The 19,452-nt window shown below is 43.3% G+C and overlaps 1 protein-coding gene across 1 annotated transcript; it reads left to right on the top strand.

Annotated features, from left to right (window-relative positions):
• Positions 1–1,071: 1,071 nt before the first annotated feature.
• Positions 1,072–17,658, top strand: RP9 (RP9 pre-mRNA splicing factor). The gene is made up of 6 exons (XM_082846062.1): positions 1,072–1,263; positions 9,032–9,062; positions 10,407–10,536; positions 13,464–13,555; positions 15,478–15,539; positions 16,410–17,658. The coding sequence occupies exons 1-6, from the start codon at positions 1,112–1,114 to the stop codon at positions 16,606–16,608; spliced, it is 666 nt and encodes a 221-aa protein (XP_082702188.1). The 5' UTR covers positions 1,072–1,111; the 3' UTR covers positions 16,609–17,658.
• Positions 17,659–19,452: the final 1,794 nt, after the last annotated feature.

Below are 19,452 nucleotides of genomic sequence, written 5' to 3'. Positions count from 1 at the left end.
AATGGCTGAATCATACATTCATGCAACAATTTTAATTGGCTTCATTCTTAGAGGAAGAGGTCATTTCCAAGTTCCAGAACATATATCAGCATAATTTCACATGTCTGTGCATAGCTTCTGTGTGTTTGTGTTTTCTTGAATAAATTTGAAAGAGCTCTTCACTTTGGGTTATTAACAACTGAATATTTTGGCAAGCATTTCCCTTATGCAGTTATTTTTAATTCCTCTGCAGCTTCTTCCATTATTTCAAGGCTGAAAAAATTATATATCAGATACAGTTTCAAAGCACAACCTAGTTAAGCACCTTACACTTTTGCATCCTGGCTCCATGACCTACTAGTTCTGTTTCCTTGGGCATGTCAGTTAACTCTCTGGGCCTCATTATCTGTAAAATAAGGATAATACACATGGGTATTATGTACAGCACTTATTACGATTTTAAAAATTAAATCAACTCCTATTAAGGGCTTAGCTCAATGACCGCATAAAAAGTGCACAGTGTATATTAGCTTTTCTTTTCCATAACCCAAACCTTATCTGAATACAGTATACTACACTGACTATACATAGCATGGATCACATGTTCTGGAAAATTGGAGAATTTCTGTGGAAGCCTTGCTTTCTTCCAAAACTAGATGAATCCTACTAACATGTAACGAGCAGCTCCTGTACGCCTAGACACTGGGGGAATACGAAAATTACTTGCACAGGTTTCCCGGCCTTCAGGGACGAAGATCTCGAGGGGAGGCGCCCGACCCGGAGAGGGGCCCAGCCACGCGCAGAACTGGCTCAGGGTCCCGACAGAGCGTCCTCAGCACCGAGACTCCTGGCCGCCGCCAGGGGACGCGCTCCGGCCTCCGGCACCAGCCGACCTGACTTGCAGGACCCGGCGCTCCGATCAACAACTTGAGGCCGCGCTGGCCTTTGGGCGGCACGATGCAGGCGGCCGCGGAGGGGACACCCGGCTCGGCCCGGCGGGACGCGGATCGGCAGCGGGAGGGGGCGCTGCGGGGCTAGGCGTGCGCAGCGCAGAGGAAGTACCGTCTTCGCCGCGCCGGCCGCCTCAGCCGCGCCGCACGGGGCCGCTTCAGCCGCGCCGCGCGGGGCCGCGATGTCGTCCCGACCCGGGCGCGACGACGCGGGGGCAGGAGGCGCACGGCGGCCGCGGGAGCCTCCGGAGCAAGAGCTGCAGCGTCGCCGGGAACAGAGGCGGCGGCGGCATGACGCGCAGCAGCTGCAGCAGCTCAAGCACCTGGAGTCCTTGTGAGTCCGTCACGCCCGCCCCCGACTAATGCGAGGAATGGGGTCGGGGCCCGCGGTCGCGCGGGGGAGCCCGCCCGGCGTTGGAGACCTGCGAGTGGGCAGGTGGGCCCGTCCCCAGCGAGCCGGGTGCGGGTTTTGATCCCGGGCTGCGGGACGCTGGACTCTCAGCCTTTGGAGGAAGAGGGGGGAGGCTCCATCCCCAGGCTCGTCCCGGGCGCGCGAGGCGGCGGCGGGCGGGTGCTTCTCCGCCGGAAACGACGGTTTTATTCCTCGTGCGGCGACGTCGGTGTCGGTCAGGATTTGAATACAGGAGAAGTGCGGCTGCGCCCTTGGGTCCTTTCCCATTTCTCAGTTCAAGGGGCTCGCTCTGAACTGGGTAAAATCCCCATTCTTTTCATTTAGTGCTGTTAACTAGGGAGGAAAAAGCCCAGTCCCGTAACATGAGTGCGCGGTGAGGAAGGGAAGAAAAAACGTGGGGTGAGGGCCTGGTCCCTGACTCTTCGGGAGGAGCTGTCAGGTAGAAGAGAGCGTGGACTTCTCTCTCGTCCCCAGGATTTTTTTTTTACCAGGGTTAAGGGTGGAAGCTACAAGGAGGCCAGTTCCAGCTCAACAAGAAGAATTAGGACCAGAGTCATAGATTCTTGCCGGTCAGCGTGGCCTGACCTACGAGGCACTGTACTCCCCCAGCTACCCGGGGATGGAGAGAGTCCAGATAACGCCTGAGAGAAGGGTTGGTTGTAAAGGAGGTTTAAACATCAGGTGGAAGGTTGGATTAATGACCCTTGCGGCTCTTTTCTGCGTTTCTGTCGTTCTGTAATCAGCTTTAGAAGTCTGACTTTACTAAGTTTGGTGTTCACTGAGTTATCTGAATTATTTGTTTTAGGCACTTCCCATTACCTACCTTCTCATGATTGCTGAGACAGCATGAAAAGTCCTTAAAGGGTTGATCCTTCATTATTAACCGCTGGGAGCTTTGGCACAAAATGCATACTTCCTCGTAGCCTGGCCTGCTCTTTTCAGTGTGGCTCTTGAGCTGAATTTCATTTCAGTGGGCAGTGGTTGTGGATTGCTGGCATCCACGGTCCTGGCCCCTTCAGGGCACTCTGGGAGGCTCTTCGTTGCCTGTGCAAGGCCGATGTTGAACAGTGTTTCCCTAGGATAAGTTCAGGCAGGGCTCAGCCGCCCTACCCCACCCCCTAGCCCTCAGTATCCTAACTGTAGGATGCCACATAGTTGTTAATACTCTACATTTATTTTGTAGCTCAGAGCGCACTCACAGACATCCTTTTATAACCTCCTTTTGCACATGAGAAAATGCAGGTTCAGCAGTTAAGTAACCTGATAAAGCACACACGGAACTGTAAACTAACAAAACTAAACAGAAACCGGGGTGTCTGATTCTCAGACCAGTGGGATTTTTCAGTTCAGAGATTTTAAAAGTTCTGGGCTGTTGACATATTTATAATTTGGCTAGTTCAGAGGCTTCTTTCCTTTTAAATGGAAGTCTGTATTTCCAGAATAATACTTTAACGTAGTTTAAACATTAAATAGTATGAAAAGTCTAATTTCAAAAAATAGTGGTTTGTATCTCTACTCACACTCCCTGTACCTTTCCCTCCAACCAAGGCTTCAATGGGGAAACTTAATTTTTTCTCTGGGATTTAACTGTTTCTGAATTATATGCTTTTACTGCTTTTTTTCGATTGAATAGTAAATGTTACCTATTAAGCTCATGTTATAGTAGATGAGGGTTTAGTTCTCTTTCCCTTCCTTTCTTGTCTCCAGCCTTGTATCCCCTCTCAGGATTTCTGTGTGGCTTCTAACCTTTTTTTATTTATTTAATTGTCATTTTAAGAGAGTCTGGGAAAGGAAGACAGGTAAGTAAGTTGGTCAACCAGGCATGTTAAGTTCCACTGTGGTTTTTTACAAGTGGAATTCAAATCCTTTTGCCACCTGGTATGCCCTCTTTAGTTACCCTCACACTCCTCTGGTCATTTTCTTACACCTGACCTTAATTTTTCTTACTCTTACCATACCTGCCAGGCCCCCAGAGGCATCTGAGTCTTCCACACATGCTCCTGTCCATTTTCCAGCTCTGTCACTCAAGTGCTCCTGGGCTACTGGGCATAACAGAACGGACATTTTGAGTATATGTGGAGTTTCATCTCTGCCTTCCAGCCCCCATAGGGCCAGGCTACAGGAACAACTGGGATGGAGTATGCTTACGTGAAGGACTCTTCCAAAAGAAATCCTACCCCAACACTCAAATACACAAAGAGTATTATTAAGTACTTGGCAAAATAAAGATTTTTTTGTCCCATGCCTATTTAGGAGATAATCTCTTATCAAAATTTATCTTAATTTAGTCTTCATACTGCCCAGGGCAACCTGTCACAATCTGAATGATATAATGGCAAGGATTTACAGATGGCACAAAATAATGGGCCTCCACTAACTTTCTTTAATTTTGAGGATTTATTACAAAGATAATGCACACTTCTCAGCTGTCACAGCACAGAAGCCAAGCTACTCAGTAAACACACTCCGATTCTCATTTCCAAATCTGTTATTTTCAATAGTTAAATATTACCTTAATCTTTGAGAAATATCTTTTTAACATGCTACCTAAACTAATGAATTGTTTAGCCCTAGGAAAAAAATCAACCACATTCCTTTACACTTGTGGAAACAGTTCTAAAATGGACTTTTTTAGGGAAGTCCATTGCTAATAATAAGAGATTTCAAAATGTGCAGTTCCAGGGGCTTCCCTGGTGGCGCAGTGGTTGAGAACCGGCCTGCCAATACAGGGGACACGGGTTCGAGCCCTGGTCTGGGAAGATCCCACATGCTGCGGAGCAACTGGGCCCGTGAGCCACAACTACTGAGCCTACGCGTCTGGAGCCTGTGCTCCGCAACAAGATAGGCCGCAACAGTGAGAGGCCCGTGCACCGCGATGAAGAGTGGCCCCCACTTGCCGCAACTAGAGAAAGCCCTTGCACAGAAACAAAGACCCAACACAGCCAAAATATAAAAATAAATTAAAAAATAAAAAAGAAATGTTCAGTTCCGTCACATTTTTTTTCTATCTAGGCAAAAACATTTACATATTTTTGAGGAATATAGATAGTTTGACCATGTTATTTATACAACTCCTATGGCAAAAATAAATTATTGTCGGATTACTGGATATTTACATAGACTTTACCACCTCCCTTCCAAACTCCCTTAAGTCCCAATGCCTAAGACATAGCATTAATGTTTCTAATGAAGGGCTGCTGATGGACCGTATCACCTGCCCAATTTATGCAAATTTCCATTATTCCTCCTAAAAGAGGCCTAGGCCTATGACATGCGACAGCTTTCCATTGGAAAATATTTTAAGAATTTGCTTTGGAAATACCATACCTAAAAAGCTTTGTACTGTATCTAAAAGGCTAATTCTACTTATACCCAGTTGTTTATTGTGTAATCTTCAGGGAGTAAATCTTACTCCGTCCCTTTAGAAAGGCCCTGGATTAGTGACAGTGAGGGTGAGGATGGACACTAGACGCCTCCATCATAATCCTTATTTGGAAGAGTCCAGAGATGTTTGCAAGTCCAGGTTCGTACCTGCTATAAATTGGAGGTTTCCACAACCCCCTCCTCTAGTTTGGTTAATTTGCTAGAGCAGCTCTCATAGAACTCAGGAAAATGTTTTACTAACTGGATTACTGGTTTATTATAAAAGGTTATAACTCAGGAACAGCCAGATGGAAGAGATACATAGGGTAAGGTATGTGAGAAGCTCTGTAGAGTTTCCATGCCCTCTCCAGGTATGCCGCGCCTTCACGTGTTCACCAACCCTGAAGCTGTCTTAATGCCATCCTTTTGGGTGTTTATAGAGGTTTCATTACATGGGTTTGATTGATTCATCATTGGCCATTAGTGATTAATTCAACCTTCCTGGAGGTGGGGCTGAAAGTTCCAGTCCTTTAATCACATGGTGATTTGCTGAGCCTCAGAGGAGGTAGGGATAGATTTGCTGAACCCTGATCTACCACCTTTGCACCTCTGATATACCGCACTGCACCCCACAGGCCTGCAAGTCTTATAACTGCCCAGCCACAAGACCAAAGAAAGAGCCTGGAGATAGCAACAGAGACACTGAAGGTTTCTTGGATAGGGGATCTTATAAGTGTGAAGCAAAGTCCTGGAGCAGCACCCCACTGTGTACAGCAGACAGCAGTCAGGACACAGACAGCAGTCTTTGCTTGGGGGGTGGGGAGGTTTACCAGTTACAGTGGGGATTGACATCAGGTTGGCTCATCAGTTACCAGGGAAACCAGCAGAGAGGTGTGTCCCTCACAGCCCCTCAGGTTGTCAGCTGTCACAGGGCAGAGGTTTTCACTTTGATAAACTATCCTAGTGGAGCTGTTAGCTGGGGCGGGGCAAGCACAGAGGCAGTTATTGAATAAGTTCTGTGATTAAGAGGGAAGGTCAGTCATGCAGGAAGGTGTAGGTGAAGCGCAGGGACTGATCAAATAGGGGATATAAAGAGAGCCAAAGAACAGCCACCTTAGGTGGCATGATCCTATACCAGCTCACCTGCATGGGGAAAAGGCAGTGATCCCTGGAGCTAGATGCTGAAGAGTCGCATGGCCTAGAAAGGTAGTAAACCCGGCTGGGGATGATGTCTGTAGAAAGTCCACCGCCAGGTCTATGCCCACCTCCTCTTAGGAGCAGCTGGTAAATCCCCGTAAAGCTGCAGACCTGTAAAAAGATGTGAGGGTTGGCGAGGCCTCTCTCTGGTCCCGATCTTGGCCTTTATGATGCTAGTGCCTAATCTTGAGCTGCCTCATGAGGCTACTCAGAGCACTAACTTTTCTTCAACAGAAGAGGCAGAAGCCAGCATTGTGGAGTGCCTTTCACATGTTTGCTGTGAACTATTTACCCATGAGGAAATTGAGGCTCTGGGGGTTTAAGTAACTTGCACAAGGTAGACAGCAGTGAGAGTGGATCACAATTCAAAGTAAAATTTTTTTACCTGCAAAGCCCATTCACACTGATTCAGAACTGGAAAACATTCTGGCTGGGATATGGGGTTCTCTACTCTAAAAAAACAAAACATCTCCTTTATCAAGACAGTTCTAAAGAATGTCTAAAGAGAAAAATGATACAATTTGTTAACGAGTTTGATGTCCTTAATTCAAGGGAAAACAATCCATGGACTGAGAAGTACAGCACTTCACATGCAGTGGAACACTCTTCCCAGGGATTTTGGACAAGAGCGGGTTTTATGGGGCCTCAGGTGAGGCAATTTGGAAATAGGGCACGATTGGCTAGAGGGTCAGGGATTTCCTTATAAGACTAGCACGTCATCTTGTCTAGGGTCAGATAAGCTAAGTTAAGCTGAGTTGGAGGATCGTGATTGGGGTATTCCAGATTTCCTTGACAGTGAGGCATTTCCCATTAGTTCAGGCTGACTTCGGTTTAGATTTGTGACATGAGCTGGGTCACTGGGGAGGCCTCCACTCTGGGGGTCCCAAGCTACAAAGTACCTTTGTCAAGAATTACATGGGTGTTTCTGAGAGGAGTTTCAACTTTATGGCTTTTCTAGATTTCATTTAGGAGTACCCTTATCCCCTTAGTTCTCCCTTCTGGTACTTAGCACTAAGCCTGGCATGATTATTGTTGACTGGTTACTTCTGCAAGGAGTAAGTTTTTAAGCTGAACCTTCAATATCGCCTGAAAATTAAGTTTAGTTTCTCCTAATATACCTGTTCTTTTTTGTTGGGTGGAAATCGCAAGTTGGTTAGAGCAAGAATGAGGATTTAATTACTGAAACAATTAGAGAAATAACATTGAAATTTTAAAACAAAAATGCAGCCTGTATAACTCTATAGCAGAAATGAGCTCCTATTAACATATTTTTGGCCTTTTTTTTTTTTTCCTACGTCCCAAGTTACCTTTGGTTTATCTCTCAGACCTTTATTAGCCTGGGCTTATACCAACATAGGTGTAAGGAAGATGACATTAATTTCATTTTTCTTTTGTAACTAAAAAACATTGAGGCAGTGTATTTGCATGTAAATAAATATAAGTGAAAAATAAAGCTCCCTCCCTCAGGTATCCTATATATATATAATCTCCCTTTTCCCATACAGACAAATAGAACCATACCAAGCACACTGTCCTATACACCACTGCTTTCTTTCTTTTAACTTAAACAATTTTTGACTAGTTTGGGGATAATTAGTATCTATTTGACTATTAGATAAATGATTAACCATTTTAGAATTTATTATTTTCACTGTACAAAATTCAAAAAATTAATCATCTCTGAACTCACCTTCTGTGTGTAGCAACTTTGGGAATCCCCCATTTCCAAGTTATTGGAGCCAAGATACAGTTTTAAACCAGCCACAGCATCCTGATGCCCTCTCTCAGTAAAATTTCGTTATAGAGGCATTGAAAAGACCTAGGATGTTCAGTTGTTCTGCCTCTTTTTCCAACTACTTTCTTTTGGCTGCATCGTGTGACATGAGGGATCTTAGTTCCCAAACCAGGGATTGAGCCCGTGCCCCCTGCATTGGGAGGACAGAGTCTTAACCACTGGACCACCAGGGAAGTCCCTCCAACTACTTTTCTTTAAGAAGGGGGTTGTGTCAATTAGGCACTCATTTAAAAGCCAGACACCCATGCTATGTGCTGCATAGCCTGGAATGTGTCAGTACTTGAAACTGAACATAATTACACCTGAAAGTAATACAGTGTTATATGTCAATTATATCTCAATTTTTAAATTTTAAAACTGATTTGTTTAAAATGAACCCTAGCATTGGATGCTGCTTTTCTAGATTTGGCATCCATCAGCCTTTTCCAGAAGTTCCAGCGGAGTGATGAGAAGTGGAAATGAGTTGGGAGCACAGGCATGATTTGTATCCTCAGGACCCTGGGGGTCTGAGAGCTCTCTCTGTTGGTGGAAGGGGAAGTACGTTTGCACACTATCAGTCACCTGCCTCTCTAGCGGTAGTTCTTCATTGAGTGCCAGCCTGTCGTCCAGGCACCAAGCAGGAGTCCTGCATCCCTGAGTCCCAGGAGGCCAGTAGGGACATAAAGGGCAGTCAGAGAGCTGTGCAGCAGATGGCAGCCCAGCAGCCCACTCTGCAAACAGGATAGGCCAGTGGGGAGGATCTTGAATCCGGAGCTTTTGGGGCTGGGGGAGGGGGAGGGGGAAGGCGAGGTGGGAGGGGGAGCCTCTGGGACAGATCACCCTCCCCTCCTTCCCCTACAACAGGCCCTTCCCTCAGGCTTTGCTCCCTCCCCTCTGCACAGCCCCCACCCTTGTCAGAACAGATCACTCACACACCCCCACCCCCATGAGCCTCTCAGTGTTATAGAAGCTGGAAATTATGGTAGGTAAATCAACCAACAACTGTAATGACAGGCTGGAACCATAATTCGTTCAAGGCTCTTGTTACCTCACATTTTCCCTGCAATCTCTTGCTTTCCCTTCTTCCAAAAATAAAATCATTGTCCTAAGACACCAAGTTAGTTATTATTTTGGTGAATTTAAGTGCTATATCCCAGCAGGATATGGTGAGCATCAGTTTATTTATATAAGATCTCTGATGCTAGGCATATTTTATTAACTATGTTAATTATAATATGGTTTTAAGTTCTTACTAAAAATATCCTTTTCATTTTGGTCTGCAGTTGCCTTTTGCTGATTGAGATGTGTTACATTCCTGTGAACATGGTTCATGACTGGTGTTTTCTTCCTTTCTAGTTATGAAAAACCTCCTCCTGGACTTATCAAGGTCAGTGTGAAGTTTGTACTTTTGGTTTTTCTCTGAGACAGATTTGACTCAGTGCTCAGACTCAGTCACTTATGAAAAACAGCTGCATAAGGTTTGAACCTCCTTTTATGATAGTTCTGTGTCTTCCCTGCAGATGGCAGTCGGTTCATGCACTTTGGGCTTTGTCGCAGCCTGTGCCTTTGCAGAAATTTAATCAGCCTTGTGTCTGTCCCCTAAGAAACCACTGCAGGCCCCCCGAGTGTTCCTCAGCACTCACTCCCATTTTTTCTGTCTCACTGTGACTGCATCTCCTCAAAGCTCTCCTGCCCCATGTTCCTTCTCTGACCCCCCCGGTGCTGATTTCTTGAATGTCATCAGCTCAGAGAACACTGGACTCTGAGGAGACGTGAAGCTCATCCAGTCCAGCCCTACCTGTTGCAGGAGTCCCTCCTCCAGCACCCTGGCCACAGTGTCAGTGTCTTTCTGCAGGAGCGAAACTTAGAGGACTTAAGGCCAAAGTAACCTTTTCTGTTTGGTAACTTTCAACTTAAGAAAAAGATTTTTAGAAAACATTTTTCCATTATAAATTTAGTATTCATGGAAACTTGAAAAAATCATAAGGTAAGGGCTTCCCTGGTGGCGCAGTGGTTGAGAGTCCACCTGCCGATGCAGGGGACACGGGTTCGTGCCCCGGTCCAGGAAGACCCCACATGCCGCGGAGAGGCTGGGCCCATGAGCCATGGCCGCTGAGCCTGCGCATCCGGAGCCTGTGCTCCACGACAGTGAGGCCTGCGTACCGCAAAAAAAAAAAAAAAAAAAACATAAGGTAAAAAAACAGCACCTTAATTATATAGTGCAGTTATTTGGTAATGAAAATACATCTCACAAATACAGCGTGTATGAGATTATAAAACATGACAGTGGCCTTCAAGGTCTAATAATCTATTTTACTCTAACACATTGTTCTTATTATTCCAGGAAACCTTACTTGTTTAACTCTATATTCTGCCTCATTCCACAAAGCTTTTACGTTAGCAGAAAACCTTTTGTGATCTTAGAATCTAATTTTTGTGATCTAGAATCAGAATTTGGAGCTCACAGATCAATCCTATGTAAACACTAGTAACTCTTCTCTAAGAACAGCTACGTTGTTTTCATGGTATAGCTAGCTCTTCTAGTATAGTTACTTCCGTTTTTTCTGTCAGTTATGATTTGTCTTTCTTTCTAGCTCTTCAGAGGGTAACTTATGATGACATTGGGATCTCCAGCCCATGAGAAAGCCAGGCAGGGCTGTGTTCTCAGACAGGTGGGAGAGAGTTCCGGTGCTTTTTTTGCCGCACAGCTTACACACTGTTTCCTTTTCAGGAAGATGAGACTAAGCCAGAAGACTGTATACCAGATGTCCCAGGCAATGAACATGCCAGGGAATTTCTGGCCCACGCACCAACCAAAGGACTTTGGATGCCACTGGGGAAAGAAGTCAAAGTCATGCAGTGTGAGTGTGGAAGGGTTTCAAGTAACACCCTCAATACATGCAAGTTATAGACCACTGTTTACAAACAAGTTCACTTCTTTTAATTCATTCTCACCACAGCCCTGCTAAAGTCAGGGCATGATCTCTGTGCTATAGATGAGGAAGCCACCTTGCATATATGTTATTAAGTGTTCTGGGGTAAGAGGCAGTGCAGTGCCTAGACTCCAGGGCTACTGGCTGTAAGGAAAATGGTCTTCCACAGGGCCATAGCTACCTGCGGAGTATACGCTTCAGTAATATTCCTGTAACAGAAAGGATATTCCATGTAGAAATGCCATGGGGGACAAGGGATGCATTGGAGGGTGGTCCCTTGGGTCTTGCCTCAGTCAGTCATCCTCATCAGAGGTGTTGAGGTTTTATCCAGGTAACCTGAGAGGAGCTCTGGGCCACAGAGGGTGGGTCTGGAACAGGTAGAGCTCTGTGTGCACACCCTCCACCGCACCAGAGCAGCAGCATCTTCATCCAGCGTAAGACGGCATTTGAAGAAAGGATACGGCTGCCTTTAAAGACCTTTTTTTGTACAAAGGTTCTTCACGCACATAATTAATATATCGGTTCTCAGCCCCTTTCCTTCATTCCCCTCACCTAAAAGGCGACCACCTCAACCTCTTTTAGGAAGGTTGTTTTGAAGTTTATCCCTATGTATCTATAAAGGTTTTTGGGTTTTTTTTTTTACTTAATTAATTAATTTGGCTGTGTTGGGTCTTCGTTGCTGCACACGGGCTTTCTCTAGTTGCAGCGAGCGGGGGCTACTCTTGATTGCGGTGCGCGGGCCTCTCACTGCAGTGGCCTCTTTTGTTGCAGAGCATGGGCTGTAGGTACGCGGGCTCAGTAGTTGTGGCTCACGGGCTCCAGAGCGCAGGCTCAGTAGTTGTGGCACACAGGCTTAGTTGCTCCCTGGCACGTGGGATCTTCCCAGACCTGGGCCCGAACCCATGTTCCGTGCATTGGCAGGCGGATTCTTAACCACTGCGCCACCAGGGAAGTCCCTATCCCTGTGTATCTAGATAACAGGATTACATTCCTGCCCCTTGATCTTTCAGGTTTCTTCATTATCTGTTGACTTCTTCCTATAGAAGATAAGAATTCAGCACTTTTTTTCTCCCTCCATCCCATCTCATACACATACCCTTCCTGTATCTCATTGTCCCAGTAATAGTTATATCATAAATTTAGTTAAGTAAACCCTTTGTGTTTATTATTTTCAGAGTTGAATCCCATATTAAACTGATTACATTTCTTTCTTTTTTCTTTTTTTCTTTTTTTTTAAATTATGGTTAAAAACCACTCCTCTCTGTGATAGGGTAGTTAGTTGTACTTCACTTACCATTTTACAGTTCTTTTCTTTTCTTTTTTTTTTTTTTTTTGCGGTATGCGGGCCCCTCACTGTCGTGGCCTCTCCCGTTGTGGAGCACAGGCTCCGGACGCGCAGGCTCAGCGGCCATGGCTCACGGGCCCAGCTGCTCCACGGCATGTGGGATCTTCCCGGACCGGGGTCCAAACCCGTGTACCCTGCATCAGCAGGCAGACTCTCAACCACTGCGCCACCAGGGAAGCCCCAGTTCTTTTCATTGACTTGCAAATTAAAAGTGTTTAGTCTGGACCAGAACCAGTTTTACATGAAGTTAATGAAGCTTAACCTTTAGGTTCCCTTGTACCTTCCAAAAGTCTTTGGAGTCCCGCCAGTGTAGTCATATGGTTCTTTCTTTCTATAAAATTTGCCAAGGCAAGACTTTTTTCCCCCTAAAGAGCCCTTCCTCTCCTTAATTTATGTAAGCTTCAGACTCCACAAAACTTGGATCCATCCCAGATGGAAAAACACATGCACACATAACCCCGTATTCATTGATTTCCATGATCCTAGTGTTATCTAGAGCAGAGCTTCTCAAACTTAGGGTGGGCTTGAGATTCTGTATTTCTGACAAGCTCCCAGGTGATGCTAATCTTGCTGGTCTGTACCGTTGACCACACTTTGAGTAACAAGGATCACCTTTCCTTTAACAAAGAGTTTTGATCACAGATGGTATGGATCCTTCTTGATACCCACACATCAATCCATGGCATTTAAAATCCCCCCCTTTTTATCATAAAGACAGACATGTGTTTGAAGCGGTCTGCATTTGCATTAAGAGTGCATTCCTTCTTCCCCAGGTGGAAATAGTGGGGAGATAAGGACAGGGGCAGGTCAGAGAATCCCTAAACTTCATATTTTTCCCAATGGTTTCCTACTACCAACTCTCAAATAAAAATATAAAGGGGAAAACATTATTTCCCTGTCACTACATATTTTCAGTAGCTACCAGCGTGGAGCAAATTGGGCTGATCTCACCTATAATCCCTCTTCCTGCTTCCTGACCTCCTTGGTTGGAGTTGCTTGATGCCTGTATAGTTTACTAGGTCTGCTGTAACAAAGTACCACAAACTGTATGACTTTCCGGAGGCTAAAAGTCCAAAGTCAGGGTGTCCTCCTGAGGGCTGTGAGGGAAGGATGTATTCCAGGCCTCTCTAAAAACCCTGTCTCCCAGTAAGGTCACATTCTGAGGTACTAGGGGTTAGGACAATTCAATACAGTGGGGAAGCAGACGGGATGACACAATTCAACCTGTAACACAGTTAAAAAACAAAAAAATCACACTTTGCTTTTTGCATGGGATTGTTTAGTAAGTACTTGGTTCATTTCTAAACCTCTACGATTAAAGGATACTTGAGGAAGTAATTAGTTTCCCTCTCTTTTCTGGGATCTTACATGGTTCATCCATTAATTATATTTGCTTTTAAAATTGGAATCTGATGAAGAATATCTTTAATATGATCTACTGATACTTTTATCTTGATTGAGTAAAAATGCATTATCTTACAGAAATATATCCCTTTTTCTTTGTTTTCAGGTTGGCGTTGTAAACGGTATGGCCACCGAACGGGCGACAAAGAATGCCCTTTCTTTATCAAAGGCAACCAAAAGTTAGAACAGTTCAGAGTAGTAAGTAAAACCCCAGAGTGTCAATTTACGTTTACTGGAGATGATGAATGTCGGTGAATCAGGCAGTCACCAGTGAACTGGAGGTTCACATAAAATACATTCCGAAAGCCTTTAACCCAAAGTATCTGGTGTTAACTACATCTCTGTTAAATCGAATTTGTGTGAAAGATTAGTTCATTAACAAAAAAATGCGTATTAAAATGTTATTTGCTTTTGTCTTGGGAACAGTGCTTCTTTTTCTGAAGCAGGCATTTTTATCAATTCAGTTAGGTTTTTTTTCTTTTTTTTTTTTTTGGCATGCAGCTTGTGGGATCTTAGTTCCCTGACCAGGGATCAAACCTGGGCCCTCAGGAGTGAGAGCGCAGAGTCCTAACCACTGGACTGCCAGGGAATTCCCCAGTCAGTCTTTTTTTACTTATGTAAAAAAATCATATTTCATAAATAAAATCAGGGTTCTAGTTTCCCAGTCTTTGTCTAAAGTCTGTATATTTTTCTACCGTAAACTGGAAGTCTGTGTATAAACGATGTACCCTCTTTAGATGACAGTAAAATCAATCTATCATTTCATCACTTTATTTTAACAAAGTCACCTCCCAGGGTTAATTCACCATTCAGTAACTGTTTTGGTCAATTTAACTATGCTATTACTGGATATATTGGGATTATCAGCATATCAAACAGGGGTATATAAACATTCTCCAAGGATTTTAAGATATTTAAAATACTGGGTTTTCATTTTACTAATTTACAGAAAATATTCTGGATAAATCACTGTTACCTGGAATGTCAACTTTTACAGTGCCTGTAATAGATAATTTAATGATAAATCTCAAAAACTGAAACATATTCATATTTTTAAAATTTAGGAACCTAAATTCTAAGAATTGATCTAAGGATATAACAGAACATCAGTATGCACAAATTATTATGAATGTATAAGGATAACTTTCAGAATTATTTATATGATTAGAAAATAGAAACTGAAGAAAAATAGGAAACAACTGCAGTGTCCAATATACAACATAAGTTACCACAACATATAAATCATATAGCTTTTAAGAATTATGTTTTAAAAGAATATGTAATGTCATAGGAAGATATTCATGAAAGTATAAGTGAAAAAGAGAATAGGGTTGTATATATAACATGATTATAATCTTCTGTAAATTATGAATAATGACTGGAAGAACCACACTAAAATATTAACAGTGGATATCCCGGCTGGTAAAATAATAGATATTTTTAACTTTATGTTTTCTTTGACATGTAAAAATTTTATAATAAACATACTTTTAAAGATAATTCACATGCCATAAAATTCATTCTATATATTCATATTTTTAAGTAATTTAAGTAGCTTTTAATTATACAAATATCATAAGAATAAATTTGCCTTATTTTAACAAAATGGAAACATTACAGTAAGGTTTTTCACAATTGATTTTTCAAGTCCAATCTTGCCTCTCTCCCCAGAGGGAATTTGTAGTAAGTAGCTTGAATATACTTCCAGACTTCTCTTTGGTCATATCCAGTATGTTTTTGTGTACCTATAAATGAATCATTCTTACGTATCATTTCCAGATCACCTGTTTTGCTTAATAATATCTCTTGATCATCTTTCCACATAGAACAAATAGAATTACCTCAAGATTTTTAACCTTGAGTGGTATTTAATAATGATTTTGCCATGGTTTATTTCCTTATAAAGGCTATGTAAATTATACCCTGTATTTGTATAACTGGAAAATCTTTTTTATAGCCTCCAGGAGTTTGAAATGATGGTAACCCTTAGGAAGGATTAGAACGTATTAAATATAAAATCATACCACACAGGAGGGGAAAAAATTAGTTTCAGTGAAAGAGGGATTTAATTTAACAGTCTATGAAGCCTAACCTAACCATAACCTTCTCTAACCCTCAAGGCACATGAAGATCCCATGTACGACATCATTCGAGAGAATAAAAGACATGAAAAGGATGTAAGGTGAGATTGTCCAGATGATAACAATATCCTCTTAAAGTTTGAAATTATATAGTTAGAACCTTTATAAATTAAAATTTTTTTAATTCCAGTATTAGAGGAGTGGTTTTAGTAAATATGGTACTTTAATTGCAAAATACTTGGAAGACAGGAATAGTCCCTGAAAAAGCCAGTGTGTGGGGAATGAGCAGGCCAGCCTGTTCTACTTGGGTTAACTTAAAGCAATGGGCTTGGCCCAGCCCACTCATGTCACTGATAGTTGACATTGGCAACTGTAATTTATCTTCTCTAGATCTTCTTTAAAGATCTGAGCTTTTGTTAAAAATTCCTAGACAGGGTTAAAGACAGGGTGAAAAAACAAGAGGACTTTTTTTGGGGTTTGGGGGGTATTTTTTCAAATTGGTGATACTGAACTATAATTATATATAATTATTATATATAATATATATACATAACATATATTCTTCTTCAGATTCTCTTCCCTTACAGGTTATTACAAAATATTGAGTATAGTTCCCTGTGCTGAATTATAATTGTTGAGGAGGTAGATTACTTAGTATGAACTTGAACAGTGGGGGAATGATTTAGGAAAGTATCCATCTGTTAGAAGTTATAATAGTAAGGACTATGGAAACATACAGAAACATTTAGGACAGTGAAGAGAATACAAAATAGCTTGTACACTGGTTACAGTCATGTAAAATAGGCAGGGGTGTAGACAAGAATGGGGAAAACATGCAAAAATAAGTACCGTCTTTAATGAGGTGATGCTTTGTGACATTTTTCACCCTCACTACTGTTCTTATATTTTTATCTAAAAGAATTTTTTAAGTTACATTGAATATATTTCTTTGGTCAATCTTATGTGTTTAGGATACAACAGTTAAAACAGTTACTGGAGGATTCAACATCAGATGAAGATGGGAGCAGCTCCAGTTCCTCAGAATGTAAAGAGAAACACAAGAAAAAGAAGAAGAAAGAGAAGCATAAGAAAAAGAAGAAAGAAAAGAAAAAGAAGAAAAAACGAAAGCATAAGTCTTCCAAGTCAAATGAGAGTTCAGACTCAGAGTGACAAGAGCTTGACTTGTTCAACATTCTCTTCTCAGAAATCAAACACCGTGGCCAAAGAGCAGAGGAATGTGGAATCAGAGAGGAATAGGAGAGAGAGAGACACCAAGAGAGGAGGAGATTTGGTGTCACAGGTGTGAATTCTCACCTACCTTCCAGTAAAGATGTGACCCCCAGAAGAGTGAGTTGTATCTTGCCAGGTGCTAGCTCTGGACAGCGGCTGATTTCAGGCTGGAAAGCTTTTCTCATTGTTCTCCTCCCTGCTGATCACTGTGGGTCCTGATTCCTTAGAAATGCCTCTGGCAGGGTGGCCAGACTAAGGGAATCTCTGAGGAAGCTCTTCCAGGTGCTGCCACAGCTTCCACCCTCCATGGTGGGGCTACTTAATACCCTTAGATTTCAGGCTTGACTTTCCTCTGTTGTTGAGGATAATAAAAGCTCGTTATTTATTTTTTTAATGTATTTATTTTTTATTTCTTAATGCATGCATGTATGTGCTCCAGATTTAAAAGGTACCTAAGGTTTACTTATGAAAACTCATACTACTTCCTTTCTCCCCCAGCTTACCAGTTCCTTCTCCCAATGGCTACCAATTTTACCAGTTTCTTGTGAAGTCTGCCAGGAATATTGTATACATCACAGACAAGCAGAGGGCTTTTTTTTTTTAACACAAGTGCTATACACATTCATCTGCACGTTATTTTTTTTAACTTAACAGTATAAAGCTTATTTTTTAATTTATTTTATTTATTTATTTTTGGCTGCGTTGGGTCTTCGCTGCTGTGCGCAGGCTTTCTCTAGTTGCGGTGAGCAGGGGCTATTCTTCGCGGCTTCTCAGTGCAGTCGCTTCTCTTGTTGCGGAGCACGGGCTCTAGGCACGCAGGCCTCAGCAGTTGTGGCACGCACCTGCGGGCTCAGTAGTTATGGCTTGCAGGCTCTAGAGCGCAGGCTCAGCAGTTGTGGCGCACAGGCTTAGTTGCTCTGCGGCATGTGGGATCTCCCCAGACCAGGGCTGGAACCCGTGTCCCCTGCATTGGCAGGCAGATTCTTAACCACTGCGCCACCAGGGAAACCCTAAAACTGATTTTAATATTAAGTACATCCTGCGCTGCTGCATCAAAGGTACAGTGCGTTCATAATCACCTGAGACGATTTGTTGACTGTGGGAAGGGGTTCCTATAACAATAATGAAAAATCTTGTGTGGTTACATTGTATTTAACTTGCTTGGATCTTACTGCCTCAGTCCTAAGATTTTTCCAGAGTAATTGACTCAGAAAAAATTTTAAGACTATAGGGGAATTACTATTCAGGGTCAGCTACCCACATCCCAAAATATATCCCTCACTTCCTTCCTCTTCCTGTTGGTAAGCATGGCCCACCTGTGCTCTTCTAGCTTTGTGCCACAGCAGAAGCAGCTTACCCATCAGGGTGGTGCCTGCGGCTATGGGAGAGTAAGTCCTATGGGTTGCTGAGCCAAATGGAGCTAGATCTTGCTCACAGGTAAGTGTCCCTACCTATCCAGCAGGTCTCTTGCTGTTTTCAGGGTCCCAGGAACTTTCTATTCCCATTTCCAAACGCTTACCCTAGGGGTTGGATTCCCCCTTCTTTAAAGAACAGCCAATCCAAGCCCAGAATGGACCCACCTCTTACTCTAATCAATAAATCCTCCTGGGGGCTTCCCTGGTGGAGCAGTAGTTGAGAGTCCGCCTGCCGATGCAGGGGACACGGGTTCGTGCCTCGGTCCGGGAAGATCCCACATGCCGCGGAGAGGCTGGGCCCGTGAGCCATGGCCGCTGAGCCTGCGCATCCGGAGCCTGTGCTCTGTAACGGAAGAGGCCACAACAGTGAGAGGCCCGCATACCGCTAGCTAGGTAGCTAGCGAAATAAATAAATAAATAAATAAATCCATCCATCCATCCATCCTCCTGGTCTTGGCCTTGGAATAGTACCTCAGTAACACAATTGTCCAGATCGGAATCACCGGGGCATGTTATTTCTGAAAATCCTGAGGCCAGTTAAGTTAGGCATGCTCTAAACTTATCCTTGGCATCCTAGCTCAGCATGCACAGCATGGGCCATTTGTCCTCTTCTATATGTCTCGCAGTGTTTGCTACCCATTCCCAGCCGCTTCAGGGAATTTCTTACTGTCCCATTCAGGATAAAATGTTCATAAAAAATAGGAAAGAATCTGCATCAATGATTCTCAAACCTTTGGGACATCAAAATCAACTAGAGTGCTTGTTAAAACACAGATTCCTGTGCTCCCAGAATTCTAGAGTTTCTGACTCTGGGGTGGACCTGGGAATTTTCCTCTCTAACAAGTCCCCAAATGATGCTAAGGCTGTTGGTCTGGGGACCATACTTGGAGAACCACTGCTCTATATATTTAACCTCTTACTGGAGCATTCCTGCTTTAACTGGAATCTGACCATACGCTGCAGCTTTTGTAAATTAACTACTGTCCATACTCCCTCACTGTGGTTTTATCTATCTACTCTTTCTGGCCTAGATTCTAAAGTCCATCACTTAAGCCTGTCATCTCCCTTGACCTGTGGTCCTTTTGGCCTTCTTTCTCAGAAGAATCTCGAGCCAGACTGCTAGAGAAAAATCACACAGCCATGTAGTTGTTACCCCCCTAAAGTCACCTCCAAACTCAACTTACACCATAAACCTGACTAGTTGCACACTTTGGGTTGCTAGTCACCTGTTCAAATCTTCATCCCAAAACATCTCCCTTCAAGTTGAGCATTTTCAAGTCCTATCCAGGAAGACATTACAAGCCCTCAGACCTTCCTGCACCAAGACATCCCACCATCCATCATCATAGTTGTAGGCAGAATTCTAAAA

Source organism: Leucopleurus acutus (genome assembly GCF_964270905.1).
Source record: "Leucopleurus acutus genome assembly, chromosome: 9".
NCBI lineage: Eukaryota > Metazoa > Chordata > Mammalia > Artiodactyla > Delphinidae > Leucopleurus > Leucopleurus acutus.
Note: the sequence above shows the minus strand (reverse complement) of the source record. Positions and strands in the feature narration are given on the sequence as shown.

What these genes read in the sequence shown, in the direction of transcription:
- RP9 (XM_082846062.1), top strand. Translation starts at nt 1,112, where the DNA reads ATGTCGTCCCGACCCGGGCGCGACGACGCGGGGGCAGGAGGCGCACGG. An exon ending in CTCAAGCACCTGGAGTCCTT is followed by an intron (nt 1,264 to 9,031) that starts GTGAGTCCGTCA and finishes CTTCCTTTCTAG; the next exon opens with TTATGAAAAACCTCCTCCTG. An exon ending in AGAAGTCAAAGTCATGCAGT is followed by an intron (nt 10,537 to 13,463) that starts GTGAGTGTGGAA and finishes CTTTGTTTTCAG; the next exon opens with GTTGGCGTTGTAAACGGTAT.